Below are 25688 nucleotides of genomic sequence, written 5' to 3'. Positions count from 1 at the left end.
CATAGCAGCCCAGGCCATTTTGGGATCTCTGGCTAGTCTTTTAGTTTGGTTTCCCTCGGTGAGCATTCTGGTATAGCGCAGTGCCTGACTTTCAGATTGCGCCAGCACCAGCGCCGCGCCCACATGGGAGGAATCGATACAACGCCATGATCTAATTCGCGATTTGGCTCGACTCCAGCTAACTTATCCCCGGCTTGAATCCTCGACAGTGACTTCCACTTACTCGTCCTGTCGGTTGCCACTTGCCAACACCTTGCAAACCAAATCTTTGTCTTTGCTTTACCGACTTTCAACATCGAATCTTTCCTTCAGCCCTACCAAAGACAGCCTGTCTGGCAAAGGCCAATCGCACATTTCAACTACTGCAAAACCCCTCGGTCCCCAAACGAACCCGGCGAACCGACAACTCGACGATGCGCCGCAAATCATGCTGAAGACGTCGCCAGCTCTGTCCGCTTCCGCCAATGCCTCACCTACCGCTTTTCGATATGCGACCTCGTCCCCTCAGCACTCCTCCAAGCCTTCGCCAGCTCTCCGGCGACGGCCTTCTACCCGCTCCAACGCTTCGTCTGCCACCGACGCCATGAAGTCCTCTCCGATACAACGTCCGAGACAATACGTCGCAAATGATCCAGGCATACATGGATCCCCCAACGAAGCCCAACGACCACCGTCCTCACTCTCCCAAAAGGCCTCTGCACAACCTTCGCAATCGCCCCATCCTGCTCCCCCCTCACGATCCTCCCAGGACCAACCTGTGCAACCAGGTCAATCTCTAAGCGGGGTTTCGCCAACAAAACGTCGAAGCTCGCCCGCGCCGATTGATCCTCTAGCCACTGTCGCTGCAGACTCATCACCACAAACGAGCAAACGTCCAAAACCAGATACGCCGCTGTCAAAAGTACTACCGGACCGCTATGAATTCTGTGCCATCGAGGACATGGTGGAACTGGTTGCGCATATGCTGTCAGAGCTGATCACTACAAATGACGCCATTCGAATATCAAATGGCGGTTTGACACGCTTTCACTCAAGGTAAGGTGACACTTCTATCATTGATCTGCGACTAGGAACTAATATATGCTTAGAACCCCGCCTGGAATATCAGTTCGAGATTATCTGCACCGTTTGGCTCGCCATGCAACCCTGACACCACCGCTTCTCTTAGCGATGGTCTACTATATTGATCGGCTTTGCGCTATGTATCAGGAATTTACTATTAATACGTTGACCGTGCATCGGTTTCTCATAACGGCAGCTACAGTTGCAGCCAAAGGGTTGTCAGACTCTTTTTGGAATAACACCACTTATGCCCGGGTTGGTGGAGTTCGAGTTGCCGAACTCAAATTACTAGAATTGGAATTCCTCTACCGCGTGGATTGGAAAATTGTTCCAAATCCCGAAGTTCTCGTTGCATATTACAAGGGTCTTGTGGAGCGAACACCCGGATACGTCCTAGAGTCGGATGGCTCCGATGAAGAGGACGAAGAAGATGATGACGAAGATATCGAGGACTGTGACAACGCTGCCTCGGAGAACTAGAGTCGTGGACTGATTGGCTCTCATACGGTACCGAGACATAGATGATCCGTCCTATCTCCGCGGATCGAACATGGACACGAGATGGTATCATGTTTCAGTGAAGACCATGTCGCAAACGGGAGTAAGGGCATGATGAGAAAATTAAGGAACGGTTATGCATAGCACATCATTTGCAGGCGTTTAGGGTCAGGCGATTTGCTCGATTGTATTATGATGGTTTCTAGGGAAAGAAAGGCAACGGATGTTTTAAGTAAATATTTCAGAGGCAAGAAGCCACACTTTAGATTCGAACATTTTCGAACGTAGCCTTATCGGAATAGAATCTCTCAATCAGTCTGGTGTAATTATAAAAGACTCGTTGAGTCTGGTATATGTTGTAGGGTACCAAATTCATGAGAAGTAGAGTGGTGGTTTGCCGTTGTCCAAATTAACCGACAATCACCCGCCCCAGAGTGAAGCTACGTCCCAGGTGTCGCTTCCAATCCGATAGCTGTACTGTTCCACTTCATTACCATCATCTCCCCGAATATCAAAGGGCGATCCCAAATCGCCATTCACAATGAGGATCGCGGGTTTCCTCTCGACAATCTGCGCCGCCGCGCTTGTCGTAGCAGAGCAGCGCACTGCCCAAATCTACGTTCAGGCTGTCCAATCCTCACCCTCACTCCCTCAACCCCTAGCCGAGATCGCCTACGACGCCGCCTCGCTCATCTCCACCGAGGTTGTTTCTTACGAGGCGCCTGAGCTACCCGAGACAGCGTCGCTTGTCCGCATCGGCATCTACGATCCCAAGTCTGAGAAATGGATTGCTGGAACCACTGCTGCTTCGACGGAGAACTTTGATCGCGGTTACGCCCCTACACTATTGCTCTCTGTGGATGAGAGCGGTGATGTGCGCAGTGTGACGCTGAAGGGCATTAGAGTCGATGCTGGGCAGACGAGAGATTTTGGACCAAAGGCGATTGTGATCGCAGATAAGAAGGGCAGCCAACCTGAGCTGAACAAGCCGGTTATACTGTCACCTGGCGGCAAAAAGGCTGAGGAGGAGGAGCCCAAGTCATTTTTGCAAAAGTAAGTCTTTTTGATGAGAGGAAATATCACAGAGTGAGATACTAATATCCAACTAGGTACTGGTGGCTCATCGCCATTATGGTGGTTATGTCTCTGGCCGGAGGCGAGAAATAGAGTCTTAAATATATGCAATAAAGGACACATCACCAAAACTCGATTCGTCAGACGTTTGCCGTAGAGGATTTGGATCGACCACTTGACGTCGGAATTGACAGCGCAGAATGAGGTTGGATCTTACCAAGATACAGGAAGACAACTTGGAGGCATTATCGTGCCGCTATTCTATAACCTTGCAGGTTTTGTTTAAGGCATTGAAGTCTCGTTGTTCAATAGCAGAATGAAGGCTTCGCAACGTGCAGTATGGATGACTTTGGAACTGATCAGTAAGCCCCAAGCCAAGGGCAATAGTTGGTCCTAATCATCCAACATAGATGATGGGGTGTTGGTCTTCCTTATCACCGACTGATTTGACACGCTTCGCGTATTATCTCTGTCCCCATGTTCGTGTTTTGCCTGTAAAATGGTAGTTCGTTATGCAGCAAGAGAAGCTCAACTGCAATGGCAGGCACTATTCTCGCGTATTCGTCGAGATCATTGCATAGTACCTACTAGCCTACTAATATACCTAGGTCGGGGTTACGCATTCGCTCATAGGAATGCCCAATCCTTGCCAACCTTTCAGACAACATACATGGTATCATATCCATCAAGTCCCTTGAGGGTACGTAATAAGCAATGGCTCTTTCAAAGGTTTCTTCCCTGAGATATTATTTATGGTGCTGTAGTTGAGGCCAGTAATCCCAAGGTGATAATTATGAGGTTAATATGCTAGGGGAAAGAGCATATTCCAATATTTTATGCCATGTCTTGAATATTCTCAGAAGGAAAGATTCGTGCACCCATTATGGGTCAATGCTATGGGAATTGCGTATTATTGCTATAGACTGGACAAGGAGAGGTAAGAGGTATGGAATCTGAGTGAAGCTGAGCTCTGGTCAAACTAAGCCATGTTGGGACTAGCAGCATCTGGTTGCTAGGCTGGTGCCTGTGGTTGGATAACACGGAGCGTCGTACCTTACTAGGTGCTTTAAATCTGCTTGTCGCAACTGCACGCGCCCAGACCCAACCCACCCAGAGCTCCTACGCCGCATTTCAACCCTCCAACCCATCTTCTTCTTTACTTCGATTCACACCGCTACCAAAAAAAGACCACAACACTTTCAACTCCATCAACACTCCCAATACCTTTCACCAAAGCAAAAATGTCTGACAACAGCGCTACCATCCCCCAGGACCCTACCCAGGCTCAGGACCAGACCATGGCCGAGAACAAGGGAAAGGGCAAGGCTCTTGCTGAGCAGGTCACCGAGGACACTGCTATGGATGAGGATGAGGATGACGACGAGAGCGATGAAGAGGAAGAGGTATGCTTCTATTGCCACTTTACTCCTCGCCATTTAAAACAATGCTAACATGACTTTCTCAGGTCGCTGAGGCTGGTAATTGCGCCTACATACATCACTTAGACCGTGAACCAAGCTAACCAACGTGTGCAGACGAGGACGGCTTGGAGGAGATTGACCTCAACAACATTGTCGAGGGTCGCCGCACCCGTGGTGCCCAGATCGACTTTGCCAAGGCCGCAGAGCAACACCCTGCCGAGGACGAGGATGAGGAAGACGATGAGGACTTCCAGCCCGCCGAGGACAGGGACACCAAGATGTCCGACTAAACGCACATCGCGACTTTCACTCCTGACGAACCGATCTATACAGGGTGGAATGGGTACGATGATATGATTTTGGAACTGAGTAATAAACAAAAGGGATGGGGCGTGGATGATTATACCTGTTTTACCCACGACCCCCAGGCACATACTCGGGGGTCTAGGCGGCTTGGAGTCGTGGATAGCATCGGCCACCTTTAGCATTCACTGCTTTGCTTTGCATATATTCTGTACGCTTACAGTTCACGTGTAGAAAGAGCAACACAGAATGACATTAATACAGTCAAAAACTCGGTGTCGACGTGAGAAGTTTGTGTTGTTTCCCACTAGCTTTAGTACAGTGGATGTCGCAGCTGCGCTTGAGCTACCAACTGCCATGCGCTGTTACTATGTCTTTGGTTCACGCATATTAATCTCAAAGCACCTAATCACGAAAGTTTTCCAACTTCGTACGTAAATAAATACCTGAGTACCCAAGTAAGAAGCCACATTAACAAATACTGTCCTCAAGAATTAACATTCGGTTCTTGTCCTTCACAAGAAAACATACCATGACACGGGATTGGACAGCCCCTCGGTACGTATCATCCGTGCTCCCCCAATGAGCCATAGTCAGACCGCTGTCATCGGATCGGCCTAGAGAACACCTAAGAAAAACAACCAGGGTATCGTAGGGGGCAGAATCCAAGATTCGCGAACCCCTCGATCATTTTTTGAACACTTCATCCCCTAAACTCACAAACTGCATTTCGGCTTTTCTGTATCTGCTGTGCGGTTTGACTACATAGCCATGGCGCAACGGTACGATGCCCTTAATTATTTGTGGCAAACCCGCATCACCACAAACTCATGATGGGATTCGGAGGACAATGAACTGACAGCGCATCTTTAGTTTCGGCGCTTCGTCGCTTCATCAGCGTGACTCGCGCAGCGCTCTCTTCGAGGGATACAATGGCGACGCAGCCTCGCGACGACCTGTCAGCGCAAGCCCCAACCGAGGATATGGCTACGGCGGATACGGCGCTCCTTCTCCCTCCCCCCTAGGACATGGTGGCTTCGACAGTTCAAGGCCCGCTCCGTTTCGCTCTGCGACGCCGAACAAGAGGGGCCAGTATAGCGATGCGGTTCTCAACGAGCTTGAGAGCCAGAACGATGCACAGGTGGAGGGTATTCTGGGCAAGGTCAAGGTACTCAAGGATGTGAGTTGTCTCTTTGTCCAGGCTATGCCAGGCTGAACGACTAACATGTGATTTTAAGATGACGGTCGCTATCGGAGACGAGATTCGCGAGTCCTCAGCGTTGGCGGAGAAAATGAACGATACTTTCGACTCAACTCGCTTGCGTCTCAGGGGCACTATGAACCGCATGCTCGTCATGGCTCAGCGCACTGGTGTGGGTTGGAAGGTCTGGCTTATCTTTTTCGCCGCCGTCATCATGCTCTTCATGTATGTGTGGCTATTTTGATCGAGCAAACCTTGGTCACACGACGAGACTCAACGATCAACTTGAGACGGTTCTGAAGAGACTGTTTAGTTGCGAAAAAGTAGGAGTGAAAAGAGGCTGTATTATCTGGATTGTGGGATGGCGTTTGGCTGGGCGTTCTGACATTTACAACTACTGCATGATAATTCGGGATCTGGAAGAAGCATCGCATCGCATCACCGCAATGACCAAAAGTTGCCCCTCTTACAAAGATTGTAATCATACACACTTCTGGGCAAGCCTGTGTCAAGCAAGCTGCGAAAAAAGCAGAGAGCGCTCAATTCTTCTATTCTGTCTTGGTAATGAACAGTGAATGGGTATGTATAACAATGTTGTCTGAACTAAATCTATTTCTTCGGTTATGGTCGTGTCGCATTAGTCGTAACCGTGCTAGCTATCATTGGCGAGCACGTCGTCCGGCGGGACTGCTGTGCATGAAGCTGCTGCCGTCTTGGGAGAGCAAGTTGCTTAGATCCATACTGGCGCGAGGATGTGACATGAGTGATCGGCCACCGTGGAACGTGGGTGACAGCGGCGGTGGGAGAGTCGTAGAGCGAGGTTGGAAGCTGGTGTCAAGGTCGTCTTCCTCCTCCTCCTCTTCCTCATCACTGCTAGACCGCTGCTCGCTGCTCGAAATCTCGGCTTCAGAGTCAGTGTGCTCATAGCCCTGACTCTCTGCCTCGGGGATGTCTTCATCAAGATCTGCGTCCATGTCCATGCCAAGGTCATCCTCCTGAACGAAATCTTCCTCGTCAAGAAGTTGGCCATTAGTCTCTTCTTCTTCGTACTCTTCCGCTTCACCGTACATGTCGTTAGAATCCGGCTCGCCGCGTACAAGTGCTTCACGGAAAGCGTCGTCTCCCATTCGCATGTGTGCAGCCATGAGATTATTCTCTCGTTCTGCTCTCAGAGCCTCGTCATCTGTTTCCTCTCCATATTCCTGTCCCTTCTCCCTGCCTCCCTCCTCCTCCTCCTCCTCCTCCTCCTCTTCTTCTTCTTCTTCTTCTTCTTCTTCTTCATCATCATCCTCCTCCTCTTCCTCCTCATCATCATCGAAGCCATATCCATCATCGGCATCTGGTATTTCATCATCCAGGTCCTGCGCTCCGTCAAGCTGCACATCGTCCATCGTCCCTTCTTCACCAGGCGCACCTGCAGCTTCGGCCTCAGCCAGCTCCTGTGCTAGTTGTTCTCGACGCATTGCTTCCTGGTGCTCCTCTTGCTCTCGCTTCTCTTCGCGCATCTGATGAAGTGTCTTGGGAACGCCTGGGGGTTTCAACCAGCCGCTTCCATAGTTCTGGACATTCAATCGTCTTCGCTGCATGTACTGCTCGTCGGCAGCAAGTCGAGCGAGAGCTGATCTCTCGATGATTCTGGTACGTTGTCGCGCTTGGTTTGCGCCATGTTGTTGGTTATGCGCGCCTTCGTTAAAGTCGTCTAGAGGCCCGGGTGGGATGTAAGGACTGCGAGAGGATCTGTACCACAGAGAATGTGACTGAAATTGTTAGTAAGTAAACGTGTAGTCAATTAAATGGTTCTTACGTCTCGCGGTGTAAAATCTGGTAGTGTGGTGAACATGGATATTAATTGCAGAACGCGGTCGCGACAAGCTATTAAGTTCAGCTGTTGCTATTCGTGAGGTGAAAAGTATTGATTTCCAGGCCAACATAAAGTTACTACTCCGTACTTGCCAACCGAATGGCGGGGCAGTTCACGCCATAGACGCGGCGGCGCGTTTAGTAGCCGCCATGGTGGAAACACGTTGTCAAAACAATGCAACGTTGGAAAGAAAGATTCATATTCATTGATTATCAATTGAACGGGAATTCGGCAGTTATTTGGCTGGATCGATGAGATCCCAGTTACAACGAGGGTGGTCAGAGATGTGAACCGGTCAGCTTGTCCTACCCCCTCAAGCATCAACACCATATTTCTCAGCGGCTATGTCGGCTTGGCATGAGCGGTTTACAGCAAATTTGCTGTGGTTCTAGACTCATGCAACTCGATGCCTGAGAAATGAAACTCCAGAGAGCGACTGCAGCTCCGTCGATCTGGAATTGAGGTGCAACTTACCACCTGCCGAAGTCATCAAGCCAAGCCGATTTGCTGTATAGTTTCCATTAGGCCTTTATGATCCGATCATAAAAAGGCTGGTGGTTTATTCATTTTGTGAGGTAACTGAAACATTGATCGTTGGTGTGTCTTGCCCAGCATGGCATGGCATGGATGGATGGCATCTAGACAAACTCCTGCAGCGTTACTTGCGTTTCTGCGCCAGAACCCTTGCCCGGCCTCATGCAGAGAATAATGCCTGGCCAACTGCGGATGTTAAGTTTAGACGGTAGAGTCTAGAGAAACTACCTGGCAGTTTGCCCTGGAGCGACACTTTGAAGCTGGATGGATATCGGAAGAAGTCGGAATGAAGAGGTGAGAGAGGTGACAAGACTATGGAGTTACATACGAAGAGCCAGTGACTAGAAAACAAGCCCGGGGTTTGGCCGTGAAGTCTGTCGGTGTCGCTCCGTGAACTGAGGTCTTTTCACCCCATTATTCCTATGGGGTTCGGCGATCGGGAACTTGGAGTCTGGGCATTGGTTTCTCTGGCTCACAGGCTGAATGAGACTCGGGTTGACGGCTCCGCAAGACCGTGAGAACGGAGGGATTGTAGTGCAGATATCCAGGGCAGGCCGAGCTCGCTGTCTACCTGCTAGTAGGTATGGTCCACATAGGTAGAAGAAGCTCCGCAATAATAGGCCAACTGCGCCGCTTGCTTTGTTATTTATAAGCTCTCAATTCTCGATTTGAGCTGTTGTCGGTAGGAAAGTATCCATTCGACCGTTGGTTTAGCATATACTAAAGTACGTACCTATTATAGTATCAACGCCGAAAGATAAGCAATTGTGGCTCGCACGCTAGAATACGGTAAATACAAACCTGGCCGTATTGCCTTGATGACCGAGTGAAGGTCGTTCACCTCTGTAGGCATTCGTAGAAGACTATATAGCGACTGCAATGGCTACGCTCCTGTGTAGGGGTCATCCACGGCAGATATGACCATGTATCGAGACAGACAAATAAGATCCTTGACTGTTCAGATGCTGTCTTTCCCCAGACATGTGCTTCTACACCACCAACGGGAGTCAAAAAGTATCTGTCTCCTTTTCATTGGCTACTGGTCCTATACCGGTTCGAGTTGCCAAAGAAAGTGACGTCTTCAATGCAAGCCCAACTGCAACATTAACAAACGAAGACAGGCCAGGGTCCCCGCAGGGACTCCCGAAGCATGGTGAGACAGCGACACTGACTGCGCGATGGCGTCGACTAAGGTCCAGTAAGGTAAAGTAGACGATCTTCTTCTGGCCTTGGCGCGCACTAATGGCTGCCGTGTGGTGTGTGCACAACATGCACGGCACGAGCTTGTGCTTGTTCCGTTTTAGCGTCTACGGCGCCAGAGATAAGAAAACCACACGAGTCTGGGGGAGTTGATTGGTCGCCTCTTCTGATTTTATGTTGTCCATCTTTTGACTGTCAAGTGCGAGATAATGGGGTGACGGCGATGAATATCACACACGTCCAAGTGCATCTATGATTCAAGGCGAGGCGCTGGTACTGACTCTAACATTCGGAATCTCGAGATGGGTTTAGGTAGGACCTCGGCTGGCAAGCCTGACTACCTACCTGGCTATGTTCTGGCTCTGGCTCTGAGATGCGCTCGGCGATTCTCGAAAAAACACCCCGAAAACCTCCACTACATATGCAGTATAGTCTGCTTCCACGCCAGTGTGCTATGTAAGAAGAGGGATATTTGTTACCCATGTGTTCAGTCTGGTAGCAATTGGCATTGTTGAGGCAAATAAATGAGACAAGGAAAAGGGTCTCATGCTTGCGTCAACGTGGCATGCTCTAGCAGAGACAATCTTGAAGATCAAGGTCAGCCTACCTACTACCGAAACACCAAACACAGATAGTTTATATGCTCACGTAGGACCATCCATTACAAGCTCACGAGCCTATTTTACGTGCCACACCGAATGACAACACACAAGCACAACGTTGTGATAATCTCGCGTTTGCATTTGCATGTACACCAATGTACGTAGGGACGCAGAGAGCATCTCAGTCATCGCGGAATCACATCTCAAATCTCGCACAGCACAACAGATGTAACGCCCAGTTCCTCGGAGGTGTACTGCAGTGTGGCATGCATACCTTTAGCCCGTGGTGAAGGATGGGGGTTCCCTACGTAGTAGGCCAATTAGACTCGCATTGAGATCCCCGTACTCTGTACAATACGTCAAAGGCCCTTTTTCATCTTGCCTTACCCTGTCTCGAGAGAAAAAAGACAACGTAGGCGCGACATCGGCTTTGAAAATGGCAAGCCATGATTGGCGTCGCAAGTTGAAAAGTCGAGATGATCCCTGCAGAGAGAGGTTTAACGTTCCAGCCGGCGCCGCACGAATTAGCAGCATCTTTCCATCTTCCAGCCATTCGGCGCCATCTTGAACAGACCCTGGGGCCTATCCTTGTCTTGTCCTGATCCTAGCTCCGAGGCAAGGTGCTCAACGGGAGTCAGAGTGCGGTCGTAAGTGGTTGGCTCGTGGCTAGCGGCAAAGCAATCCATCCCTCGACCACAATTTCTCTTACACGAAACCATGTTGCAAACCTATTCACAGATTGACAGCTTGGCAGCGGATAGGCGATAGATATGCGATGATAGCAGTGGTGCCCTGTGATTGATTGGATGGCTCTAAGCCTCGAGTCTCAGTTGCTCTTCCTCTCCATGTCGGTTAAAATAGATTAGGCTTGAGATAAATGCGGAGAGCGGAGAGCGGCGTAGGGAGAGGGCGGAGAGGAGAGGAGAGGAGCGAGACGATCCCAGCGGGAAATAAGAGCGGCAAAATGAGGCTATTCGTGAATACCATATGCACCATGCAATAAATATCAACACACTGTTCAATTTCATTGACCGCATGTTGTCTCGATGAGACATTCCTGAATTGCCAAGTCAGATCAGTAACAGTGAACAAGTCAATCAAGAGTCAGGTAAAGTCGTCGAGTGAATTGATTGACGGTCATCGCGGGGAGCCAGCAGCCTAGTAAGTAGCATCATGAGGGATCCATGGGGATTTATGGAGGACCTTACTACAATTAGGAAATCAATATTGAAATGTATACATCGCCACTGTTTGGCACAAACAGCAATTTGTCTTCGATTTCGAAGACGTAGCCTCTGGCAGATCTCAACCATCTGAGAATGCAGATCTAATACCTACAGAGGTACCTATCAGAGGAGAAGGCAGCAACAACACATTACTCAATTTAGCTCGCCGGTCTAGTCTATGTACTTTCGCTCAGGCTTGCTACATAGCAAAAGTGATAAGCAAAGATGCGCGTTTTCGCCTTCAAAGAGGATCATACCGCTGGAGGAGGATGCCCTGGTCTGGGAGGTGCCGATCTACGGAGGAGGGTGAACGGAATAGCCCTCAAGCCTATGAGATGAGACGGGGCGGAGCGGCGGACGGTGAGGCTTCAGTTTTGATTTCGGAGGCAATTCCGAAGGGTGAGATTGAGATGTTTGTGGGATGATGTCGGGTATCAATTGTGCAGGGGAAAAAAGGATGTTACCGGTATGAGTGATTGTGCTCAGATGTAAAGACTGGATTTGATCGAATGGCTGAGTTTAGGAAGACATATTCAATACAGTAAAGTTATATAACAACACGATATGTGGCTGTCAAGTGCAGGGTATCCCAAGTGGAAATGATGCCGGGGGAAGAAGTGAGCTATTGTGTATTACTGAGCTTCCTCTTTCTCTTTGTGTAAAGGTGATTGTCCCCAGAAAGTGGCATGTCTGTGGAATGATGAGGGGAGGCATCATACAAATGCCTGCATCCTCATTTGCTTGCGGTTGTTTCCTGGCATGTAGTCTGTATGTGCCTTGGTTTTCTTATTTTTCCGCTCCCCAATAAATTCACTTTAATTCCCTTGGTTTTGGCTGCATGGGGGAAACGGTACCTAGCAAACGGGGCCACGGCAGGGTCCATGCTTGCAGTGTACTGCAACCCACTTGGGGCTCGGAGCCAGTACGCCGAAGACGTAGGTAGATGTAAGTAAGAGTGAGGTACGACAGATATACTGGTAATGTCGACGAGGTCTATCATTTTTTGATGAAGAATTGAGTTTTCATTGAGGGAACAAGGTTCAGATAGAAGGCTGAACTGAACTAATAGACGGGTTAGGCTTGGGCTTGGCTTGTAGAGTGCTCACAAGTTTTCATGTGAAATGCCATCTCATGACAACCTCCACAGAGAGAATGAGAGTCTATCCGTTGCACCAAACCTCGAATAGAAACACAGGCATAGGCATTGGATCTTCTCGAGTCCCCCACTCTATAATCCAGCAGGTCCATGGTTGTTACTATGAACAGCCCCCATTTAATATTCCGCTTCTGCCTCTACCATCTGCAGAGCAAACCGCAAGCCCTACCAACTCTACTCTAGAAACATACACGCCCCTCCCACTTCTAGCTTCTCCTCATACACGCCTCCCCTGTCATTCCCCTCCCCTCCTCCATCCTCCACGCACGCCGTAGCCGCTCCATTGGATTTTTTTGTTCGGCTGCCCATTTTCTTTCGTGGGGCTTGGCTCAAACCAAGCTGCTTGCTCCGGAGCTGGACCCAAGTGGATTGACTCTCAAGAGACACCGAAGCGAAAGCAACTCGAGAGCTTCCGATACGGATTGGCTGTTCTGTGCTGTGCTGTATTCTGCTGTACTGTTTGACGGCTCCGGACATTAATTCCCTTTTCACTGCCCCCATATCCCCCTCCTCTCTTCATAAAAGCAGAGCTTTGCCCTCCTCCCCTCCAACTTTCCTCCCTCTTGATCTCTTCCTCCTACTGCCACTGTCCTGTCCTCTCGCGTTCGCCTCTCCTTAGAATCTAACGTGCCATCCTGCTAGCCACTGCAAGCCAGTCGCCTTTTGATACCCTTTCGCTTACGAATAAACAACCTCTTGGTGAAGAGGACCACCGCCTGGTAAGTCGTATTGTGCACTCCCGTTCGAAAGCAACAACAATTATATACCTGGACCCCGGACTGGAATTGGCTTTGGCCTTGATTTCAACAACATCCACGACAATGGCTGCAGCTTCTCGATACTTGCAAAGACCTCGAGGCCACGTTCGGGTCATCGCTGCTATCACCGCAGACGGCACGACTTGAACTGGCGACACACCGAGACTCGCATGTCTCACGATCCATGCGAACAGAGCCAGTGATATCTTTTTCTGGTGCACTAGCTCTACAGCACAGCACAGCGACTTGTCCGGTCGCTCTTCTCTGACATTGAGATTGCGTTGCGTTGTGTTGCATGTGCGACAGCTGGCGGCATCGCTGCAGTGACGTCCATCCCCAGGCGCCTCTTGGGACCCCCCTTATCCTAGCCGCATGTCTGCATGGTTGTTAGCATTGCGCAGCCCATTATTGGCCCTGCTCCTTTTACAACATCCCACTATATGCAGCCGAGGACGAGGGGACCCGCCCGGGAGACCACTCTGAATCTGGTGGGTCGATGGGACGGGGTTAGCTGCTGGCTTGAACAAGACAGCTCAGAAGCTTGGTTGTGAACCTGCTTCGGCCTACGTTGTCTTGGAAGTAGTTGCTATCTGAACTGGATGACACTACGAAACTGCCATGACGCTCACTGTATGCCCAAGTATGATATTCCAAAAGCCATTGCCAAAGACAGAAAAAAAAAAAAAAGAAACCACCGCGAAAGTCACTTGTAGTGGCAGTTGCGGGCGCAATTGGCGGGGCACATCTCTTGTGGTGACTTTGAGTTTATCGTCAGATGTCCTTATCTTCGTCCGATGCCGGAGTCGCAATTATTTTTTCCTGGGAAGACCCCTCAGTGCCATTTCGCAGCAGACTCGGACCTATTCGGCCATTTCGGAACAATTTGAACATCTCGGGAAACCACATGCTTCGGCCTATTATGCACAGCGCAATTAATCGATTGCCATCCATACTTCCATTTACCCGTACTAATACTACTGAATGCTAGATCTCCGCTGCTTTTTACCAAGCCAACGCGCCCCGCGATCCATCCTACATCCCCCACTCCGAACTCCCCCACAACCCCACCCCAGTTCGATCGCATCCTTGCCTAGCATGGGCCTAAACGAGGACTTCGACGACCGACAGATCCAAACCGAAGCCGAGCAACAACCATACGTACCTTATGAGTATCAGACTGAGAACAATGACTCGTGGGCTGGTGCCTTGCCGGTGAAGCAGGGTCTCTATGACCCTTCTTATGAGAAGGATGCTTGTGGTGTCGGCTTTGCTTGGTGAGTTTGTCCCTCGTCAATTGGCTTATATAGCCGTCGCTAACATGTTCCCAGTCACATCAAGGGCAAGCCTAGCCACAAAATTGTTAGTGATGCCCGTAACCTGCTCTGCAACATGACCCACCGTGGTGCCGTGGGATCTGATGCACGAGATGGTGATGGTGCTGGTGTCATGACATCTATTCCCCACCGGTTCTTTATCAAGAACTTTGAGAAGGAGGAGGACATTAAGTTGCCTCCCCTGGGCCAGTATGCCGTGGGAAACCTGTTTTTTAAGCCCGACGAGGAGACTCTTCAAGAGTCCAAGAGGCAGCTGGAAGATGTTGCCGAGTCGCTGGGCCTCCGAGTCCTGGGATGGCGAAGGCCTCCCGTCGACTCGACACTTCTTGGACCTGCCGCCAAATCGCGTGAGCCTATCATCGCTCAGCCTTTTGTTGTCCTTGCCTCTGCTTACGGCACTGGCAATGCTCCCGAGATGACCGACCCTGAGAAGTTTGATGAGCGTCTGTTCGAGCGACAGCTGTACATCCTGCGAAAGCGTGCTACTCAGAGCATTGGTCTTCACAACTGGTTCTATCTCTGCTCCCTTTCAAACAAGAACATTGTTTATAAGGGCCAGCTTGCTCCCGTTCAGGTTTACTCCTACTACCACGATCTGGTCAACGCCGACTACGAGGCTCACTTTGCTCTGGTGCACTCTCGTTTCTCTACAAACACTTTCCCCTCTTGGGACCGTGCACAGCCCTTGCGATGGGCTGCTCACAACGGTGAGATCAACACACTTCGAGGTAACAAGAACTGGATGCGTGCCCGTGAGGGTGTCATGCAGTCTGATGTTTTCAAGGATGAGCTCGAGCAGATGTACCCTGTTGTTGAGGATGGTGGTTCTGATTCAGCTGCTTTCGACAACGTTCTCGAGCTTTTGACCATCAACGGTGTCCTCTCTCTTCCTGAGGCTGTTATGCTCATGGTTCCTGAAGCTTGGCAGGGTAACCAGCACATGGACCCCAAGAAGGCTGCATTCTACGAGTGGGCTGCTTGCCAGATGGAGCCTTGGGATGGCCCTGCTCTGTTCACATTCGCTGACGGTCGATACTGTGGTGCCAACCTTGACCGAAACGGTCTCCGACCTTGCCGTTTCTACGTCATGGACGACGATCGTATCATCTGCGCTTCCGAGGTTGGAACCATTCCAGTTGAGCCTGAGAGTGTCATCCAGAAGGGCCGTCTTCAGCCTGGTCGTATGCTGTTGGTCGACACACAAGCTGGTCGCATCATTGATGACAAGGAATTGAAGGAGGCTGTTTCGAGCCGATATGATTTCCGAGCATGGCTCGATAGTGAGTTGATTACTCTGCCCAAGGTCGTTGAGATCATGGAGCGGGCTCTGGATCTTGCGCCCAAGCTTGATGACAAGACTATCCAGTCTGACCCTCTGCTCCACTCCTACGGCTACACTCACGAGCAAGTCAGCTTGCTGCTCGCTCCAATGGCGGCCGACGAGAAGGAAGCTCTGGGCTCTATGGGCAATGACGCTCCATTGGCTTGCCTGACCCAGAGCCCTCGTCTACTTTACGACTACTTCCGACAGCTGTTTGCCCAGGTTACTAACCCTCCCATTGACCCTATCCGCGAGTCCATTGTCATGTCTCTTGAGTGTTATGTTGGTCCTCAAGGTAACCTGCTAGAGATGGACGCCTCCCAATGTGGCCGTCTCCTGCTTCCTAGTCCTGTCCTCTCTATCGAGGAGTTTAATGCCATCAAGAACATGTCCAACAAGTACTCCGAGTGGACTGTCAAGACTATTGATCTGACTTTCCCCAAGAACCAGGGAGTTCAGGGCTACATCAAGCATCTCGACGAGATCTGCAACGAGGCCTCGGCCGCCATCGAGGCTCGGGACCGTGTTATTATTCTGTCTGATCGTAACACCTCGGCTGACCGAGTACCCGTTTCTGCTGTTCTGGCTTCTGCCATGGTTCACCATCACCTTGTCAGCAACAAGTGGCGATCCATGGCTGCTCTTGTTGTTGAGACTGCTGAGGCTCGTGAGGTCCATCACATGTGTGTCCTCCTCGGTTACGGTGCTGATGCTGTCAACCCCTACCTTGCTATGGAGTGTATTCTCAAGTTGAACCGTGAGGGTCTCATCAAGAAGAAGACCACTAATGAGACTCTTATCCGAAACTACAAGCACTCTTGTGACGGTGGTATTCTCAAGGTCATGAGTAAGATGGGTATTTCAACTCTCGCCTCTTACAAGGGTGCTCAGATCTTTGAGATCCTTGGTCTCGATGAGACTGTTGTTGAGCGATGCTTCAGGGGCACTGCTTCTCGTATCCAGGGTATGACCTTTGAGCTCATTGCTGAGGATGCTTTCCGATTCCACGAGCGAGGTTTCCCTTCCAGAGCCAGCATTGGCCCCCCTGGTCTTCCTGAGTCTGGCGAGTACCACTGGCGTGACGGTGGTGAGCCTCACGTCAACGACCCTACCTCGATCGCCAATATCCAGGACGCTGTCCGCACCAAGAACGATAAGTCTTACGAGGCCTACTCCAGATCCGAGTATGAACAAATCAAGAACTGTACTCTCCGTGGTCTTCTGGACTTTAAGTTTGAGGACTGCACTCCTGTCCCCATTGATCAGGTTGAGCCTTGGACTGATATCGTTCGCCGGTTCTGTACCGGTGCCATGTCTTACGGTTCCATCTCTATGGAGTCTCACTCTACCCTGGCTGTTGCCATGAACAGACTGGGTGGAAAGTCTAACACTGGTGAGGGTGGTGAGGACCCTGAGCGATCTCAGCGTATGCCCAACGGTGATACCATGCGTTCTGCCATCAAGCAGGTCGCTTCTGGTCGATTCGGTGTCACTTCTGCCTACCTTGCCGACTCTGATGAGCTTCAGATTAAGATGGCTCAGGGTGCCAAGCCCGGTGAGGGTGGTGAGCTTCCTGGTCACAAGGTGTCCAAGTCCATTGCTCGCACCCGTCACTCTACCCCTGGTGTCGGTCTTATCTCGCCCCCTCCTCACCACGATATTTACTCCATCGAGGATCTCAAGCAGCTGATCTACGATCTGAAGTGCTCCAGCCCCCGATCTCGAGTCTCTGTCAAGCTTGTCTCTGAGGTTGGTGTCGGTATCGTCGCCTCTGGTGTCGCCAAGGCGAAGGCCGACCACATCCTGATCTCTGGTCACGATGGTGGTACCGGTGCTTCTCGATGGACTGGCATCAAGTATGCTGGTCTTCCTTGGGAGTTGGGTCTGGCTGAGACTCATCAAACCCTGGTCCTGAACGATCTTCGTGGTCGTGTCGTTGTCCAGACTGATGGACAGCTCAAGACTGGTCGTGATGTTGCCCTTGCTTGTCTGCTTGGTGCCGAGGAATGGGGCTTTGCCACTGCTCCTCTTATTGCCATGGGCTGCGTCTTTATGCGAAAGTGTCACTTGAACACCTGCCCCGTTGGTATCGCTACTCAGGACCCTGAGCTCCGAAAGAAGTTCACTGGCACCCCCGAGCATGTCATCAACTTCTTCTACTATGTCGCCAACGAGCTTCGAGCCATTATGGCCCAGCTTGGCTTCCGTACCATCAATGAGATGGTTGGACATGTAGAGGTTCTCAAGATGCGCGATGACCTTCGAACTAACAAGACAGCCAACATCGACCTGTCTCTTCTCCTGACCCCTGCTCACAAGCTCCGACCTGGCGTTGCCACCTTCAATGTCCGAAAGCAGGACCACAAGCTTCACGTCCGACTTGACAACAAGCTGATCTCCGAGTCCGAGTTGACTCTCGACAAGGGCCTTCCATCCAGAATCGAGTGTGACATTGTCAACACTGACCGAGCGATGGGTACCTCCCTCTCTTACCACATTTCCAAGCGATACGGCGAGGCTGGACTGCCCATGGACACTGTTCATGTTAATATCAAGGGCTCTGCTGGCCAGTCTTTCGGTGCTTTCCTCGCTCCTGGTGTCACACTTGAGCTTGAGGGTGATTCCAACGATTACGTCGGCAAGGGCTTGTCTGGTGGTCGATTGATCATCTACCCTCCCCGCTCTGCTGTCTTCAAGTCTGAGGAGAACATTCTCATTGGTAACACTTGTTTGTACGGTGCTACTACTGGTACTTGCTTCTTCCGTGGTGTTGCTGCTGAACGTTTCGCCGTCCGAAACTCCGGTGCCACCGCCGTTGTCGAGGGTGTCGGTGACCACGGTTGTGAGTACATGACTGGTGGTCGCGTCGTTGTTCTTGGATCTACTGGTCGCAACTTTGCAGCTGGTATGTCTGGTGGTATTGCCTACGTCCTGGATGTACACGGCGATTTCCACTCCAAGCTCAACGGTGAGATGGTTGAGACCAGCGGTCTTGAGGACCCTGCTGAGATTGCTTTCGTTCGCGGTCTCATTGAGGATCACCATCACTACACTGGCTCCGAGCGCGCCGCTCGCATTCTCGTCGACTTTAACCGAGCTCTTCCTCGATTCGTCAAGATTCTCCCTGTTGACTACAAGCGTGTTCTCTTGGAAGAAGCAGCCAAGGCTGCCGAGGCTAAGCGTGCCGAATACAACCTGCCTGCCGTCTCTGGCGTCCAGCACAAGAAGTCCGAGAAGGCTGCTAAGCTTCAGGATCTCGAGGAGGCTGTTGGCGACAACGCAGCAGAGAAGAAGCGTGCCCTTGTCCTTGACAAGACCAGAGGTTTCAAAATGTACAAGCGTCGTCAAGAGAAGTACCGACCTGTCAACTCCCGTCTTAAGGACTGGGCTGAGCTTAGCTCTCGTCTTGACGAGGATGAGCTCAAATACCAATCTGCTCGTTGCATGGATTGTGGTGTTCCTTTCTGTCAATCCGAGACTGGCTGTCCTATCTCTAACATTATCCCTAAATGGAACGAATTGGTGTTCCAAAACCAATGGAAGGATGCTCTAAACCGTCTCCTGATGACCAACAACTTCCCCGAGTTCACCGGCCGTGTCTGCCCTGCTCCTTGCGAGGGTGCTTGTGTTCTGGGTATCAACGAAGACCCTGTCGGCATCAAATCTATCGAGTGTGCTATCATTGATCGGGGTTTCGAGAAGGGTTGGATGGTTCCTCAGCCTCCTAAGGTCCGCACTGGCAAGACTGTCGCGATCATTGGATCCGGCCCTGCTGGTCTGGCTGCTGCTGACCAGCTCAACCGCGCTGGTCACCTTGTCACTGTCTATGAGCGAGCTGACCGCCTGGGTGGTCTCCTCATGTACGGTATTCCCAACATGAAGCTCGACAAGCGTATTGTCAAGCGCCGTACCGATTTCATGGCGGACGAGGGTATCATCTTCAAGACCGGTGTTGCAGTTGGTGAGGAGGGTCATCCATCTCTCAGCGACCTTCGGGCCAGCCATAACGTTGTTGTTATTGCAACTGGTGCTACTGTTGCTCGTGACCTCCCTATCAAGGGCCGCCAACTCGAGGGTATTCACTACGCTATGGAGTTCCTTCACAAGAACACCAAGTCTCTTCTCGACTCCGAGCTTGGTGACAACGCTTACATCTCTGCCAAGGACAAGCACGTTGTTGTCATTGGTGGTGGTGACACTGGTAACGATTGTATCGGAACCTCTCTCCGTCACGGTGCTAAGTCTGTCACCAACTTCGAGCTTCTGCCCCAGCCTCCTCCTGAGCGTGCCAACGACAACCCTTGGCCTCAGTGGCCTCGCATTTACCGTGTTGACTACGGTCACACTGAGGTTCGCCAGCACACTGGCAAGGACCCTCGTGAGTACTGCATCATGTCCGAGGAGTTCATGGACGATGGCTCTGGCAAGGTCAAGGGCATCAACACCATCCGTGTTGAGTGGACCAAGTCTCCCAGTGGTGGCTGGGACATGAAGAAGGTCGAGGGCTCTCAGCAGTTCTTCCCTGCTGACCTCGTCCTGCTTGCTATGGGTTTCCTCGGACCTGAGGCTCGTGTTCTTGGTGACGAGATTGAGAAGGACGCTCGCAAGAACGTCAAGACCGCACCCGGCAAGTACAGCACCAACCTTGAGGGTGTCTTCGCTGCTGGTGACGCCCGTCGTGGTCAGTCTCTGATTGTCTGGTAAGTCAACAACCAACCACTATCTACTTGAAAACGAAATACTAATACATATTGTAGGGGTATCAACGAAGGTCGCCAGGCTGCTCGCGAGATTGATCTGTACCTTGAGAAGTACACCAACCTGCCCGTCACTGGTGGTATCACCAAGCGAACTGCGCAGGAGATCTTTAGCCAGATCCAGGTCGAGGCTTAGATGGAAATTATTTACTTTTAACTAGTTATTGGTTTTGGGGGTTGGGGGTTGGGGATTGGAGCAAAAGGAAATAGGATGATACCATGATTGTGACCATATCAGAAAAATTAGCCTCTGGAAGCATAAGATATGAAATTGTTAGCTTTAGTTTATGTTGTATAGATCACTTCTTAGGTTATTTATTTTTATATCCTAAAACCCAAAGGCTAACTCTCCGTTACTTGACTGACTACTACCTTTGCAGGCTATGTTGTCGCATACTCTTGTGTTCGTGACTCTGATGCTTCTGTTTATAGTCTCGGTTTGGTTCTCTGACCAGCACATACGACCATACCTACCAGAAAATACGGGATCCCGTCCGCTCTCCCTTAGTCAAGCTGGTAAGGGGCGGATTAGTAGTTGGGTCGGTGACGACCAGCGAATCCCCGCTGTTGTATGTTTTTTTGGTGTTGAGATTATTTGTTGTTGTTCACCGAGCTAGCTAGCTGGTACGCAAGGCATTGGCCCGACTTTATCACGGAAGATGTAAATGGGCAATTTGAGGGTCTGATGTAGGAACACTATGAATCGGTTCGTTTAGTTTACTATCATCATTCTTTAATGCTTCATATTTTTACCATCATCACAGAACTGGCATACGAAGTATATCCCCGCTGTTTGGCAATTCGTGGTGTTCGATGAACGTTAACTCGGAAGTAACACCGTGGAGTGTAAACGTTCAGAACGTCAGTAAACAAGATCAGAGCGTAGCTTTTATTATAACAAGCATTCCATGACTTGCTGGAATATTAAGGCTTGGGGTTTGAGCAAGGACGCTCATTTTCGTATCAGTCTAGAGGGCAGTAGAATTTGACCTCCAGGCTTTAGGCTACAAAAATAAACAAATTCGGACTAAAGCCTAATAAATGGCATAAAATCTAGTCACTAATTTCATCTCTCATACCTCCGGTAGCTGACTTTTCCGCTGCCCTGATATCAGTCTATGTACATAGCAGTTGCTTGGGAGATGATCTATATTCGTATTTACCCAGTAGTTAGTTAAGCCAAAAAAGCTTCGCCAATAGCCAAGTCGCAGTAAAAAGAAAATGATAGACTTCCTATGAGAGACTTGTTGTGATGAACATTGAGGATTTTCACACCGGAAAAAGCCAGTAGTCTTTAGTAATAAATATTGTTCCACATGAAGTAAATAAATATATTTGATATCTCTTTCTTCACGTGTATGGATGAATACACATGAATGCACGCACCGACAGGGATTATATGTCTACGACGGGAATGACATGCACCTAGGTTTTAGCTGCATCCATAGCAACACGTGTGTAAGTCGCGGGCGTTGATAGGGCAATTGGAAACAAGTAACAAAAGATAGAAGAACCGAGGCGCAACGGATTTCAACGGGACCCAGCGCTGCTGTGGGCTTTTCTTCCTCCTCAAGGTTAGTTTCAGCAGCTGTTTTGGACACCGAAAGAGCCACTGGAGACCTGGTTCGTATAAGATTCCTACCGCGGTGGGCTGGAGAATTTGTTTGGGTTAGCAAGACCGGGAGGTGCCAGGTACCTTCCTTGCCTTGCTTGATGTTGGTGGGGTCTTCGCGTCAGGTCCAGCCCAGCACCAGTCTAGCCCAGACCAAGCCTGTTGATGCAGTACAAGGTTCTATGCATGGCGGACAAGTTATCGCCCAGCTTTTTTCCCGTTCAACTTCTTGAAACTCTATGTAACTCGGTTTATTTCTAACCATCATTCATTGTACTCTGTACAACAATTAACGGCAGTTGTCATACATCGTGCCGTGTCGTGTTGCGCCTCGCTTCTTGTCGAGTCCATCATCCATCATAACATCCGTCTCCCTCCGGTTCGCCTCGACTCCGTTCCGCGTTTCAAAGCTTGCCCGCCCAATTCGCTCTTGACTGAAGTGCATCATTGCCGTATCATACGATTCCATTGGAATTCATCAATAGCAACCGGTCGCAGTACTATTGATTATTCCAGATACTCTCTCCATCGGCTGTTTATTTTACATTACACAGCCTCCGGCTGGTTGCCCACCTCGAAATAATTGGCCCGAAGCTCCAATTCCCATCCACCCACAATGCGTTTCGGTCGAACCCTTCGCGAGTCCGTCTACCCGCCATGGAAGGACAAGTACATTGAGTACGCAAAGCTTAAGAGCTTGCTACGGGAGGACGTGGCCGACGACGATAACCAGCCATGGACTGAGGAAGATGAGACTCGTTTCTGTGAAGAGATCTTCAACAACCAACTCGAAAAGGTTGCTCAGTTCCAAGAGCAGCGCTTCAATGCTCTAAAGGAGCGGGTTGAATCATCTTTTGATAAGCTCAAGGAGCTGGCTCCTGTCGAGTCAGAGGAGGACGGAGGCCCTTCTAAGGGCGACATCTCGGCCACCCGCCTGCGCGCTCTAGAGTCGGAGCTTGACGAGATCACCAACGAGGTCCGTGAGCTCAAGAAGTACAGCCAGATCAACTACACTGGCTTCCTCAAGATCATTAAGAAGCACGATCGTAAGAGAGGAGACCGCTACAAGGTCCGGCCCATGATGCAGTTGAGCTTGTCTCAGCGACCTTTTAATTCCGAGACTGGTTATTCTCCCCTCCTCAACAAGCTTTCCATTATGTACTTTGCTATCCGGCAACAGCTAGAGGAGAGTGGAGAGCAGCTTCCGCCTTTAGATCTTGAGTCTCAGGGCGAGACGCACAATGGTGAACGCTACACTGCTCACAAGTGTAAGTAAACTCAAAGCGAACAGTGTGCAATTGGCTTTGATCAGGTACTAACGCAAATCCAGTCTGGGTCCATCCCGATAACCTACTCGAGGTCAAGACAGTCATCCTGCGACATCTGCCTGCCCTCGTCTACAGCGAAAAGTCCGCCAAGGAGCTTGACGGTAGCGATTCGCCATCTATCACCTCCCTTTACTTCGACAACAAAAAGTTCGAGCTTTACGGAGAAAAGGTTAACCGCCAGTCTGAAGCAACCTCGTTGCGTCTTCGCTGGTATGGACAGCTGGCCACCCGACCTGAAATCTTTGTTGAGGAGAAGACAGTCGACGCAAAGGGTGGCAGCCAGGATCTGAAATTCTCCATCAAAGACAAATACGTCAAGTCATTCGTTGATGGCGATTACAAGACGGAGAAGGCTATCCAAAAGCTAAAGAGACAAAGCTTTGCTCCTGAAAAGATCCAGGAGTTCGAGCAGACGGTTGGCACAATCCAGAAATATCTCAAGGAAAAGAACCTCAGCCCTGTTCTGAGGGCCAACTATGTCCGCACGGCCTTCCAGAAGCCTGCTGACGACCGCATCCGTATTGCCATTGATACCAATGTGGCATTTATCCGAGAAGATACGCTCGATCGCAGCCGTCCTTGCCGTGATCCGAACGAGTGGCACCGCCTCGACATTGACGAGAGCGAGATGAAATATCCCTTCAAGAACATCAACCAGAGCGAAGTCAACCGATTCCCGTATGCCCTTCTTGAAATCAAGCTAAAGGATGATGGCCTGCGAAAGCGACCCACCTGGATCGAGGACTTGATGGCGTCTCACTTGGTTCACCCAACTCCACGCTTCTCCAAGTTTGTGCATGGTATTGCGGTCCTTTTCGAAGACTTCGTCAACAGCTTGCCCTTCTGGCTCAGCGATCTTGAATCCGATATCCGCAAAGACCCTCAGAAGACTTTTGAGGAAGAGGAGCAACGACGTGCCCAACGACACGAGGATGTCATGGCTGTGGGCAGTCTTATCGGAGCCGGGGCGAAGTCAGGATCTTACAAGCCTACACAGAGCTCGCCAGTGAGTAAGTCATATCTAGCGGACCGCATGTCTAGGGATTCGATTGCCAAAACGCTTAACAGGCAGACCTCGACGCCCAGAAACGGAGAAGAGGTCGGAGAAAGCAGTGGCCAACACCAGGAAGAGCAGGGAAGGTCGTACGGGACTCTGTCATCTGTCATTCCCGGTTTCTCGTTATCCAAGTACTCTCGGGCCAAGCGAGCGTCTCAGCAGCCACTGCCAGAAGGCGTAGTAGCGCCGACACAATGGATCAAGAACATGGGCGAGCTTAAGGTTGAGCCCAAGGTTTGGCTTGCTAACGAGCGAACGTTCCTCAAATGGCAGCACATTTGTATTCTTCAGGGTGGCCTGGCCATTGGTTTATACACAGCCGCGGGTGAGAACACAATTGCTTCTGTTATCGGGCTTTTGTTCGTTCTCATTGCCGTATTCGCCGGAGCTTGGGGCTATGGTATGTTGAGAGTCCGACGAACCATGATTGTAGAGCGAAGTGGTAAGGATTTTGACAACATGATTGGACCCATGATTATCAGTGTCTCGTTGATGTTTGTGCTTATTCTCAACTTTTTCTTTGCGGTAAGTCTTATCAACCCTGTTGTGGTCAACCGAAACTAATGGTGTTTGGCAGTGGCGAGAGGCTTATGGACGATTCAACAATGGTAATAATGATGCGGGAGAGCTTTTGTCGGAAGACCTCAAGTAGACATGGAAAAGACTGTATGAAAAAAGTGTGTGGTGTGGGCAGGATGGACGTTGGATGATGTATACCTTTGGTGTTTCACATAGTTTGTTAAAGAGCAAATGGTGGCTTCATTACCAGTACAGAGGATGCATGTTACGACAAACCTGAAGGATGCAGGTCCATCATGGACCGTCAACGAGGTTCTCTAGCATTAATGTATAAGCTTGTATTCGCAGCGAGTATTTATTAGATAATGTCCCAGTAGAAAGATACTGGACTTGACTTGTGAGATATCTTTCTATGAATGCTTTCTTTTACTGTGAGAATCTATTGAAGATATGCACGAATAAAACGATACATGCAATGCAAAGTACCTTACGTACTGCATACATGCATACTACTAAGCTGAGTGGTGTCTTGACTTTTAACCGCTACGCGTCCCTCGGCTGTGCATCTGATTAAACACCTTCCGTTAAAGTCAATTTTGATAGTTTCTACAGTAACTTTGCTATCAACGTCCACGTTGAACAATTGATTGTGATTCAACGCTTTACAACAACGCCTTGACCAATCCGTACTACATGCCATTCCTTTGTTATTGTGCAGGTATCCGTACCACGGTAAAGGTAAAATAGGTAGTCTAAATAGTACTCGACATTACCCCCCTGCTTGTCTCGACCGACCACCTCGTGCACTGCTCCACGTATCAAGCATTGCAAATCTACCATACGGCTCTTTGTTGCGCCACTAAA

At 50.2% G+C, this 25688-nt stretch overlaps 8 protein-coding genes and 1 non-coding gene across 9 annotated transcripts; 8 read left to right on the top strand and 1 right to left on the bottom strand.

Annotated features, from left to right (window-relative positions):
- Nucleotides 1-427: 427 nt before the first annotated feature.
- FGSG_01438 (uncharacterized protein) lies at nucleotides 428-1851 on the top strand (the record flags this gene model as incomplete). Its single annotated transcript, XM_011318941.1, has 2 exons — nucleotides 428-1035; nucleotides 1089-1851. 2 exons carry the CDS (start codon nucleotides 428-430, stop codon nucleotides 1540-1542), a joined length of 1062 nt encoding a protein of 353 aa, XP_011317243.1. The 3' UTR covers nucleotides 1543-1851.
- A 201-nt stretch (nucleotides 1852-2052) lies between these two features.
- On the top strand, nucleotides 2053-2770 carry FGSG_01437 (uncharacterized protein). Its single transcript, XM_011318940.1, has 2 exons — nucleotides 2053-2613; nucleotides 2670-2770. Exons 1-2 carry the CDS (start codon nucleotides 2102-2104, stop codon nucleotides 2725-2727), a joined length of 570 nt encoding a protein of 189 aa, XP_011317242.1. The 5' UTR covers nucleotides 2053-2101; the 3' UTR covers nucleotides 2728-2770.
- A 1071-nt stretch (nucleotides 2771-3841) lies between these two features.
- FGSG_01436 (uncharacterized protein) lies at nucleotides 3842-4629 on the top strand. Its single transcript, XM_011318939.1, has 3 exons — nucleotides 3842-4037; nucleotides 4100-4112; nucleotides 4170-4629. The coding sequence occupies exons 1-3, from the start codon at nucleotides 3876-3878 to the stop codon at nucleotides 4343-4345; spliced, it is 351 nt and encodes a 116-aa protein (XP_011317241.1). The 5' UTR covers nucleotides 3842-3875; the 3' UTR covers nucleotides 4346-4629.
- A 359-nt stretch (nucleotides 4630-4988) lies between these two features.
- Nucleotides 4989-6050, top strand: FGSG_01435 (uncharacterized protein). Its single transcript, XM_011318938.1, has 3 exons — nucleotides 4989-5140; nucleotides 5232-5538; nucleotides 5597-6050. Exons 1-3 carry the CDS (start codon nucleotides 5130-5132, stop codon nucleotides 5801-5803), a joined length of 525 nt encoding a protein of 174 aa, XP_011317240.1. The 5' UTR covers nucleotides 4989-5129; the 3' UTR covers nucleotides 5804-6050.
- A 168-nt stretch (nucleotides 6051-6218) lies between these two features.
- Nucleotides 6219-7399, bottom strand: FGSG_01434 (uncharacterized protein; the record flags this gene model as incomplete). The annotated part of the gene is made up of 2 exons (XM_011318937.1): nucleotides 6219-7316; nucleotides 7364-7399. The coding sequence occupies 2 exons, from the start codon at nucleotides 7397-7399 to the stop codon at nucleotides 6219-6221; spliced, it is 1134 nt and encodes a 377-aa protein (XP_011317239.1).
- A 1536-nt stretch (nucleotides 7400-8935) lies between these two features.
- FGSG_11954 (uncharacterized protein) lies at nucleotides 8936-9410 on the top strand (the record flags this gene model as incomplete). The annotated part of the gene is made up of 2 exons (XM_011318936.1): nucleotides 8936-9152; nucleotides 9259-9410. The coding sequence occupies 2 exons, from the start codon at nucleotides 8936-8938 to the stop codon at nucleotides 9408-9410; spliced, it is 369 nt and encodes a 122-aa protein (XP_011317238.1).
- A 4581-nt stretch (nucleotides 9411-13991) lies between these two features.
- On the top strand, nucleotides 13992-20444 carry FGSG_01433 (glutamate synthase precursor; the record flags this gene model as incomplete). Its single annotated transcript, XM_011318935.1, has 3 exons — nucleotides 13992-14170; nucleotides 14225-20251; nucleotides 20309-20444. 3 exons carry the CDS (start codon nucleotides 13992-13994, stop codon nucleotides 20442-20444), a joined length of 6342 nt encoding a protein of 2113 aa, XP_011317237.1.
- Nucleotides 20445-20768: 324 nt separating this feature from the next.
- FGSG_20002 lies at nucleotides 20769-20884 on the top strand. The gene has a single exon (XR_892991.1). It is a non-coding gene; the product is annotated as a 5S ribosomal RNA (ribosomal RNA).
- A 1290-nt stretch (nucleotides 20885-22174) lies between these two features.
- Nucleotides 22175-25138, top strand: FGSG_01432 (uncharacterized protein). The gene is made up of 3 exons (XM_011318934.1): nucleotides 22175-23188; nucleotides 23251-24830; nucleotides 24883-25138. Exons 1-3 carry the CDS (start codon nucleotides 22537-22539, stop codon nucleotides 24955-24957), a joined length of 2307 nt encoding a protein of 768 aa, XP_011317236.1. The 5' UTR covers nucleotides 22175-22536; the 3' UTR covers nucleotides 24958-25138.
- Nucleotides 25139-25688: the final 550 nt, after the last annotated feature.

This window comes from Fusarium graminearum, chromosome 1 (genome assembly GCF_000240135.3).
Source record: "Fusarium graminearum PH-1 chromosome 1, whole genome shotgun sequence".
NCBI lineage: Eukaryota > Fungi > Ascomycota > Sordariomycetes > Hypocreales > Nectriaceae > Fusarium > Fusarium graminearum.
The sequence above is the reverse complement of the archived record's forward strand: the minus strand, read 5'-3'. Positions and strand labels throughout refer to the sequence as shown.

Bases quoted from the DNA above. Each gene is read 5' to 3' on its own strand.
- FGSG_01437 (XM_011318940.1), top strand. From the start codon at position 2,102: ATGAGGATCGCGGGTTTCCTCTCGACAATCTGCGCCGCCGCGCTTGTC. The intron at 2,614-2,669 runs GTAAGTCTTTTT...ATATCCAACTAG, and splicing joins CCCAAGTCATTTTTGCAAAA to GTACTGGTGGCTCATCGCCA.
- FGSG_01436 (XM_011318939.1), top strand. From the start codon at position 3,876: ATGTCTGACAACAGCGCTACCATCCCCCAGGACCCTACCCAGGCTCAG.
- FGSG_01435 (XM_011318938.1), top strand. The intron at 5,539-5,596 runs GTGAGTTGTCTC...TGTGATTTTAAG, and splicing joins AGGTCAAGGTACTCAAGGAT to ATGACGGTCGCTATCGGAGA.
- FGSG_01432 (XM_011318934.1), top strand. From the start codon at position 22,537: ATGCGTTTCGGTCGAACCCTTCGCGAGTCCGTCTACCCGCCATGGAAG. The intron at 23,189-23,250 runs GTAAGTAAACTC...ACGCAAATCCAG, and splicing joins ACGCTACACTGCTCACAAGT to TCTGGGTCCATCCCGATAAC. The intron at 24,831-24,882 runs GTAAGTCTTATC...GGTGTTTGGCAG, and splicing joins TTCTCAACTTTTTCTTTGCG to TGGCGAGAGGCTTATGGACG.